The sequence below is a fragment of the Coffea arabica genome, chromosome 2e (assembly GCF_036785885.1).
Source record: "Coffea arabica cultivar ET-39 chromosome 2e, Coffea Arabica ET-39 HiFi, whole genome shotgun sequence".
NCBI lineage: Eukaryota > Viridiplantae > Streptophyta > Magnoliopsida > Gentianales > Rubiaceae > Coffea > Coffea arabica.
Window position 1 is genome coordinate 14,253,059 of NC_092313.1, and position 9,719 is coordinate 14,262,777.

Below are 9,719 nucleotides of genomic sequence, written 5' to 3' on the forward strand. Positions count from 1 at the left end.
TTGGAAGAGGTGCCCCAAGTATAATTATTTTGCTCCTCTTACTTCATCATGGCTGCAAATAACCAATTCTTACTCCTCACACATTACGCTTTCTTTCATGTAAATGCCAAAAATTATAAATAGACAACTTTTTTTTCCCACCTAATATTGCTAAAATGAAAATCTTGACTATTTTCTGGATCTCTTGGAACATAGTTGGAGAAATCACATGTTCTCTAGAGTAAGCTTACAAAAAACTCTTTGCTTTCATGTAGCATAAGTGGCAAGGAGAATTGCCGCCATTTTCATCAGTCATCCTGGTCCTCCTTTTTTTCGAGGACCTCAAGAGAATTAGCTTGTTAGTCTTCTCTGTGTATATATATAACAGTAACCGTTAGGTTGCATTTCTTATGTGTATAATAGCAGTATGCTTGCATTTTTTCTTATTATTGTGATCATTTAATATTTCAGTCTTTATAGCTCACATTCTTTCAACTCCCACCTTTTGCACTTTGTGCACTGTTTGAGTGGTTCGATTAATACTTTATCCGCACATTATTTTGATATTTTTAAGAACAATAAAAGGATTATTGCTAGAGATGTAATATGAGAGAAATTGCAGTTCAGGTGCAAGTTGTGTAGACTTTTCTAGTCAATGAAGAAGACCTTGAAGTGGATCATTGGTGGCATTGCTATAAAAATAAATAATGGAGCTGTTAGTTAGACTGTTTTAAATTCGTCTTGCTAATTATTTCCTTTTGTCCAACATATTCTGTACTAAACCCTCTGATACGGCTAACTTAAAGAGCTTTTGATGCAATTTTTGTTGTAGGAAATCTGATTTTAGGCCCCTAAATTACTTTCGTTGATGTCAAGGTGCATGTGTCATTTATGTGGGAAGGACAAGGGAAAAAAGGGATCTGGGTTAAACAGGAAACATGAAAGAAAGATGCTGGTTGGAGATAATATTAATCGGGACCTTCCTTGAATCCTTTTATCCAGACTGCATTAACCACAGCAATATGTTGGTAAGATACTGCAGTAACATCAGTTTTTAGCAAAAGGGAAAATGGAGGCCATGCCAATATGGATATTCACTTTAGTCATCTACGTTGTTCCAAAAAATCTGTAATGATGAAGGTGGACTTTTAAACTACACTTTAAAAATGGATACGTGAAACTGCATGTTAGAGTTTGATTACTGGAGAGGCAAGATAAACTTGTTGATTACTTATTTGATGTGCTACTTTTTCGATATTAACATGCTCAAATGGAACAACTAAAACAGTTAATTTTCACAACATATTTTTCTTTGATCAGGCTGCGACGAAAAGTTTTTTTTTTTCTTGGTTATGTCATTTAATAGCATATGAACAGAAAGCAAGTTCAGTCAGTTTCCACACAAAATTTCAGGTAGCGAATACTTGAATCCAGACATTCTTCTAGACATAAATGTCCTAAAATCTCTGCTCACTACGAAAGCTGTGTAACATTTGTGTTATCTAGCAAGAGTTCATATTCTTTTGGTCTGGGCAATCTTGCTGATCTTTTCCGAAGACAGGAATGTTAAGAATCCGGTATGTATTAGACAGAGCTGCAAGAACCAGTTGGATTGGAGTACTTGAACATATCTAAAGGTCAGGGCACCACGTATGCTGGAGAGTGTATTGAAGCAGAGTAGATGCCATAAGCCACAGTAGAGCAGAATATGATTGTAGCAATCCACCCACCGAGGAATTTCAGCAGGAGCTTCCAGTTCACATTCTGCAACAATCCAACCAATGATTTGTGAATTCAAAAATAACTGATTTACTGTCAGTCCAATCAATGAAGGTTTCCATTGATTTACAGTCAGTCCAATGATTTAGAACTTCAGCATCATTACTGAATCGTTGTGCCATTTTCTGCCTGAATGTGGTCCATTTATGAGATTGAATGCACAATAAGCATTATTGGCATTGATACTTTCAAGATGGTACTTATTGCCTAGTTCTGAAATACTTAATCTTGACTCTTGAGGAATGAGGAGGCTGTTAAGTTTTAGCAGTATTTGGATATTGTATTAACCTTACCCGTGGTTCATCAGAAAGCCCAACTCCTACTAAAGCTCCAACAAAAGCATGCAAACTTGACACTGGAAGCTTCACTCTGGAAACAATGATGATTGTTGCCACAGTAGACAACTGTGAGGCCAGTCCCCTTGAATTACTAACGTATGTCAGCCTGCTGCTAAGGCATTGTGTAAGACGCCAGCCACAAAGAAGGAATCTGGTAGATGCACCAAGTCCTCCAATTGCTCTAATCCACCATTGAACTCCTAAAGAACCCTATCAGTGTCATCATCACTAGATTATAAGTGTCTCTACTAAATCCTGATGAAGTGTCCTCCAAAGTTGATCATTAGTTGCATCAGTGGAGAAGGTTCAAATCTTAGCAGCCATGGTGTGCAGTATCATAACAATCTTAAGGCAACAATAGTTCTGTGATCAATTATGATAATAGATGCTGGTTCTTGTCTATTAACAGTGGAAAAGAAAATGTGTGGATGTTGCTATCCTTCAGTTCTTGATTCTGAGAAGACAAGTACAAGACGCAGAAGATTTAAAAGCTTACCACATCTTCTCCATTTCCCAAATACTTTGTTCTGTGCTTAAAAACATCAAGAATGGCACTGAATGGGCTCATTAGAGGAGCAATCTCGTTTGCAGATTGGATAAGCCTGCAGTTAGTACAAAATCTTATATAACTGCTACATTTTAATCGTTCTGTTTTTACTGAACGCAAAGGACTATATGAGAATTAAAGAATTAGTTGTAGAGAGAACAAAGATTAAGCAAAACCTACGCAAATATGCATGATGATAGAAGCAGTGGAAACCAAAGAAGTCTTCCATATCATCAAAATTTTCTACTATAGCATGGCGTATTAGAGTAGGTCTGTCGTACTGTATGACCTGCTCCAGAAACATAAACACCATATTATACCTAGAAATTTAGAGCAAACTTGTATAACTAGCAGTTGCAAGATTCTAGTAAGATCTTTAGTGACAAATATAAATTGGCAAATACTTGGGTAATCACTGCAAGGTTGTCGAGAAAAAGTTCACAATTTTGGAAAAGTTCCTTGGAAATCTAAACATTAGCCTAGTATTACACTTCTTCAGTTAGTATTTGCTACTGTGTCAGTTTGACATTGCTCAAGAAATAACTGAAAAATGTAACATCAGAAGTCAGGATACTTACAGGAAAAAGGATAGATTTAACAGAATGTCGAATAGCATCGAAGACAGTCTCTCTCTCAATGCTATCGAAGTTTCTTGGTTTAACCAACTGATTAGGTGTCAACTCAAGCAGTTGTCTTAATGGTGTTGATCCCAGCTGAGAATTTGATTGAGCATGTTCACTACCTGCTGCATTTTCAGGTGAAGCCCAGCTCTTTTCCTCCTCTTCATAGACTGTATCAAGAACTCTCATCTGCATGAAATCTCTCAGCATTTCTTCAACTTTAGCATCAGAGGCTTCATCTTGGTTTTCTAAGCCTTCTTGCTCCATAGATTTTGTTCTCTTCATCGTCTTGAATCGCGGAACAGAAGCCATTCTTGTTCTAGCAAAAGGAACCACCACAAACTACCATTGCCAAACATTTGCAATACAAAATAAGTAAGAACAAAGTAATTAAAAGCTTAGTATATAATGAACATTTGAATCCAAATCAAGTACAGAGTTTATGCTTACCGAAGATGAAACTGCTCCAATCAAGGTGGACAATGTGACAGCAATGACGATAGTCCACATGTTGACCACCATAAGATTTGGTAGAATCTGCCAATTCAAAGTGACAATAAGCATGTTTTGGAGTCCACTGAAAATGAAAATAATTAATGGCAATTTGCCAAACCTTATTCCTTTTGTCTTCAAAGATGAAACTGAAAGGAAATGCGGTATAATTTACAAGTCCTCTTTTGGAAGGAATGTTAAATGAATTTGAAGAGCTTGCCCAAATTAAATTCATTTTAAAAAAAGAAAAAGAAAAAGTTGAATAACATACTACCTGAAATAAAGACAAGGCAGAGCAAAACTAGAGTACCTGATACATGATAAAAAAGCAAAGCAGTCCAGCGGCCATTCCATAGTAAATAGGGAGGAAAATCAGGATCCTTTTCTCTGAATTTTCATGAGATAGAAGAGCAACCTTCAGGATCTTAAAGAATAAAAATGCAGCAGCACAAGCTACTATAGGAGCCACAGTCCATTCGAGGAAAATCCAGAGAAGACCACCACCATTGAACTTATGATATCCATTCTGAGACATCAAGAATCAACAGCAAAAGCAGCAGTTTAAAAAAAAAAAAAAAAAAGAAACTAATATACCTGACGGCCTCGTCAAGACACTCATTTAGAGTTAAAACTTCAGATCATGTTTAAAACAAGGAAGTAAATAAGCTAGGCTATAATATACAATTTACAGAAGAAAGAAAATTACAGAAATCTCTTGATTTGAAACCTATGTAATAATAAAACTGAAAAAGGAAGAGTTTGCAGTTGAATTTGTTTTGTCATAATTTATATTGTGAACCTTGTTCCAGAAAGGTATGAAGCCAAAACCTTCACTGACAAGCATTGTCCCTAGAAGGGCACCTTGTGTTGACTGCTGAGATGACACTGGTAGCTCGAAATAAGTTGCAATTGCCAGCCATAGTGCTGTCACCAGTATCCAAATGAATCAGAATCCATGTGAAAAATGTAATCAAAAATTGAGCATTGAGAATTACTTGCTGTGATGAGAACAACTACCATACTCCACATTAAGAATCCTTGAATTGGTTGATTCTCTCTAAGGAACTGCAGTAAGCATAAATTCTCATAAGCCACTTCACAAAAGTGGGACTCTATCATATGATTCAGATCAGATAACTATTCTACATGGACCGCTGCCTTAATTTCTTATATAAAAGAGTAAAGACAAAAACACTACCAGAGCTAACAAGGACTATTTTCTTCTGTTGCATAAGATCAATTTATGTCGACAGAGGGATTAGTTTGTTCCCTTACATCAGAGAAAAGTGTACTAATAGAACCACTGCTTGCCAAGGCTGTTCCGGGAATGTAGACCATAAATGCCAGTATTGCTGCCTTCAGAAATGTCAGAGACCCTGACCCTACCGGCAACGAGAACTGCCATGATGTTTAAGATCACCATGAAAGATGAAAAGAGAGATGGATTAAAGTTCAAAGAAAACAAAAAGTATTTAGTCCTTGAGAATGCAACTGATGGTGTTCAATTTGTAGCACTGATTATCATGCTCACAACACATACACGTTGTTTGCAGCAGCGGAAAAAGCCAATGAGATTGCAGCTATGCCGCCAAATATAGGTATCCACTGATATGTCTCCTTCCAATTTCCTACAACTCCAGCAGCCACATCCACAGTAACCATTTTCCTGTTATTTGACATTCTTATTATTGAAGGCCTCGAGTAATCTTTAGATCATTGAAGAGATCTCAAAGTAAAAACTATAATGAAATGAGGAAAGCATCTGTGTGCTAGCATTGGAAACATCCCTACATGTGCTTTTAAGTAATATTTATGTTGGTTCATTCCTATGTGCATGATCTGTACTTTGTTTTCTTGTTTTCTGCATGAGAGTGAAATATTTGTTTGCCCTTCAAGTTCAAGTAAATCTAGTTGGTAGCTTAGATAGGACTTCTAGTTCCTGATCCCTTGTGATATTTTCTGAATCCAAATCAGATTGCAGGATCCAATGATTGGTACAGCTAAGAGGAGGAAATGATGTTATTCCACTGCTGCGCCTGCTTACATGAAAACCGAGGAAAATTGACAAATCCTATGTGTTTTTCTATACTTTCTTTGCTCTACTTTGTGTGCTCTTCTTTCATTAAAGCCAAGGACAAGCGACAAAACCTATGATTTTATCTACTACTTTCTTAGTTCTGCGTGCATTAAGCTACAACTGGAATCTTTCTAATGGATTACATAGTAAATACTAATCATGGGAAGCTGTCTTAAAGCATTTCATGAGCTAAACACTTTTGATCACGAAGCAAGACAACTATATAGATATTTTATTTTTCCTTTCTTTTGCTTAAAAAATGTTCTGCGGAATATTCCAATTGCCTATTTTTCTTTTACACCTTGCAAAGGGAACTTGTAATTTACTGGTATGCAAGACTACAATATTTATATTAGTTAGACCCTATTTCTTGAAAAATCCTTTTATTAAATATGCCCTTGTATATTGAGAAATATGATCTTTTCGGACAAGCACTGTTTAGAGCAAAAATGTGCATTGTGAAAACTTAACGGTCGTTGGGATATATTTCATGTTTTGATTGCAATAGTCAGACCCTAGAATCAAAGTTGGATTATTCTTTTCATATGTTTAAGAAAGCATAATCATCATCAAAAAGAGGCTCCAAGAAAACTTACCTGCTCAATTTAATGAAGCTGCACAAATTCTCTTGCTTAACTTAGGCATATACAGATTGGTGATGCATGCAAAGCAGGTCATTGCCATCCATTCAATTCTCTCTTCACACTAATTAACAAGATAGTGTCCACAACTATTGCCAGCTAATTCTGAAGAGTTTAAAGGGGAGGTGGACATTTTCTAAATCTTTGATGAATTTCATTCTTTTTTTTTTTTTTGAAAAACAAAAAGGATATATTAATCCAAAGGTCGGAGGATAATTTCAGCGATATTCAAGTAACTTGGACGATTTAGCAAAATGTGTCAAATTATGTGCAACCTTATCTATTTCTCTAGAAATCCATACTACATTCACAATATGCTGGTCTAATAAGGAAGTGTGAATATCCTCAATTACATATGTTTTGTCTATGCGACTAGTTGGTTTTGTGCATTTCTCCTTAATGTTTTGTTCTTAGAAGACAAATAATATGCATCCACTATATAGGTAATTTCATCAGTTTGCTTCTGTGTTCCATTCTGTGTATGCTTCCTAGCTACTTTGAAGCTATAATCTTCTTTTTTCATTGTCATTACCATCCGATTAATTTGCTACATTCTAAATAATTTTTGGAGCATCTAAATAGATAGAAGTCCTGTACTTAACTAGTTAATCTAGATATATAATTCACATCACTTTTCAAAACAACGTACTGTATCTTGTTTACTGCAAGTATAAGTGGGAGGGGTTCGAATTCAGGATCTCTCACGTACACTTCCTTCTCTCCCAGAACCACCCAACCAATCCCTCCCCTTGTGTAAATAGCTATTTGAAGTAATTGTGGATGCTATGTGATTAAGGGATGGTTTTTGTTTGATTATTTCACTTGATTTTGGATAATTAATTTTTTCATATTCTTATTTACTTATTCTTCTACATCTTTAAACTTTTATAATAAACAAAGAAACTAGAATCTATCCAAGAGCAATATTTAGTTGATTTTATCGTTATCTATAGTAATTTTTCATAATTAGATTTTGCAAAATCCACTGCAAACTGGCCATAAATAGTTTAAGTTCTGTCCTTAGTTTTCCTTCTTTCTGCACCATTAAGCCTCTAGTACGTGCAACGCAATTTTGAAAAACGTGACTGAGCTCTAGTCACAGGTACGATTATGCTATTACACCTTTTTCAAGATTTCTCGAGAACCTAAGCAGCTAAACTTGAAGAAGATTGAATGGACAAATGAAAGAAAAAGGAATGGATAATGTCCAATCAACAATATCAGCAAGGACCCATTAATCATAAAATTCATTGTGGATTGGATGGCTGTATATAAGAAATTAAACAATCATTATCCCTCAAGCAGCACGTGTTATCATGGCTGCCCGTGCAACAGGTGCACCCAACCATAAAAGTAGCTTAAAAAGAACCAAGCAATTGGGGTGATTGTTATACTTGTTACCATATTTAAATTTTATCCAATTTATTATTTATATACATGTACTAATAATTATTATCTTTCATTGTGTTTATACATTTTTTAATTAATTTTTTATCTTTTCAAATATTTAATACTTAAATTACATCTTAACGAGTGTTTGTTTAACATCCATTATCCTGACCCAAATAAATTTTAGATGGAATATACCAGGGAATGTGCGAAGGCAAAAGCTTAGGAGCACAAAAGCATATTCCTCTAAATAAACAGAGAAACTATAATATGCTGGTTGTTCAAACCTTCTTTTATCCTCAATCCACACGACCAAAAGAATGTTTTTTATAATCAACGTGGTGGGAATAAATGGTATATTCTTCTTGCCGAATAGAAAAATGAAAATGAGAGCTTAAGGATGTAAATTGAATCAAGGAGTGTGATGATGATAACAATAATTTGGTTATCTTAATTGGATGTAAGCCAATAAAAGAAGGAAAGAAAATCTTTTCAGAAGAAGAATCTTTTTGGTGTATATTTTGCTAGAAATTTTGGAAAATTGTAAGACATGGCATCTTTTTGCAAGTTGAATTATCTCGAAATTTTTTAGCTTAGGAAGAGTTTTCTTGATGAAATTTAAGAAGTCAAAAAGGGGGGTTTTGCTTTTACAAAAGACAAATAAAATTGATATAAATGTGTCCAAAATAATTGCCCAATTATGTTTCTTTTAAGTAGTTCTCTTCTAGCTAATGGATAATAAGGAGGTATGGCACTCACTAAATAAATATTAATAAATGTTTACAAATAAAAAAACAAAGAGCCTAATTGAGTTAGCAACCCGAAGAATAAATTAGGTATTCTTTGTGGGCTAATACCAAAAAAAATGATATTATGAAAACTTGCTTGAACACGAGAGAATTCCAACAAACTTTCTATTCTACCTTCCACCCACCCCTGTCTCCCCCGGTCCACCCAAAGAAAATTTTTTAAAAAAAAACGTGCGCATTTTCATGAAGCTTGAATTCTAGCTGCTATAAAATGGACATGATGCCTAATCTTCAAAACAAATTTTACATTTTGATTTGGACCTCCAATCCAATACTCAATTTGAGGAAACAATAGATCATAGCATGATTTGGGAACATTTTTTGCAATATATATTTTATATACATGATTCACATATTTTACAATCACATTTTTATATTTTCAATTGTATTTCTATCTCATGTACATAACATTGTTAAAAATGCAACACTGATATTCCAAATAAAATTTTCAAATAATTCTATCCCAACACACCGAATTAGATTATGTTACTTCGTAATTATTCAAATTGAGCATTGTCCCTAAGATATTAAAAGCCCCATTCCAATTTGTATGATATCAAAAAAGAAAAAAAAAAGTAACTTGCACCTTCTTGAAACTACAAGCAATTATTGATAATTCTTCCACCTTTTCTATAAGGCAGCAATGTCTATTCTTGCAACACTTGGATGTTTCATGAAATTTTCGTGGTGTTGTTGTCTCCGCAAACCAAACCATTATAAATTAGGTAAAGACAGCCAATGAGTCAAAAGCACATCCACTACTGGCTTTTCAAACTTTGAATGCTGCCGGCACTAAATCCATCTGTTCACATTCACGACAAGTTCCTCATTCCCAAATTGCCCTTAACCTTCTCTTCGTTCCCAATATCTTCAAGTGCTAGTAATTTTTTTTTTTGTAGGCCGACAATCAAAATATTTAAGGACTTACTATCAACTTGTATTAGAACATCCATTAAATTGAAGATCTTTCAAGATATTTATGTTTTAAATGATTTTATTTAACCACAGATTATTTGTACTCTAATCGCTTTAGATTTAAAGGTAGCAA

The 9,719-nt window shown here is 34.6% G+C and overlaps 1 protein-coding gene and 1 long non-coding RNA gene across 5 annotated transcripts; both read right to left on the minus strand.

Annotated features, from left to right (window-relative positions):
• Positions 1-1,347: 1,347 nt before the first annotated feature.
• Positions 1,348-4,310, minus strand: LOC140037198 (uncharacterized). 4 transcript variants are annotated; one of them, XR_011841126.1, is made up of 6 exons: positions 4,066-4,310; positions 3,714-3,800; positions 3,222-3,605; positions 2,824-2,932; positions 2,593-2,698; positions 1,348-2,306 (listed from the first exon to the last, which is right to left on the minus strand). XR_011841126.1 is itself a non-coding variant. In XM_072081386.1 (5 exons), exons 1-5 carry the CDS (start codon positions 4,288-4,290, stop codon positions 2,664-2,666), a joined length of 840 nt encoding a protein of 279 aa, XP_071937487.1. In that variant the 5' UTR covers positions 4,291-4,310; the 3' UTR covers positions 1,348-2,663. The 4 variants fall into 4 exon arrangements, 2 of the variants coding, with proteins under 2 accessions (XP_071937487.1, XP_071937486.1); XR_011841125.1 differs by having other exon boundaries at positions 1,348-1,743; positions 2,052-2,932; XM_072081386.1 differs by having other exon boundaries at positions 1,348-2,698.
• A 278-nt stretch (positions 4,311-4,588) lies between these two features.
• On the minus strand, positions 4,589-5,443 carry LOC140037199 (uncharacterized). The gene is made up of 4 exons (XR_011841127.1): positions 5,296-5,443; positions 5,031-5,153; positions 4,773-4,820; positions 4,589-4,679 (listed from the first exon to the last, which is right to left on the minus strand). It is a non-coding gene; the product is annotated as an uncharacterized lncRNA (long non-coding RNA).
• Between the last annotated feature and the right edge of the window lie 4,276 nt (positions 5,444-9,719).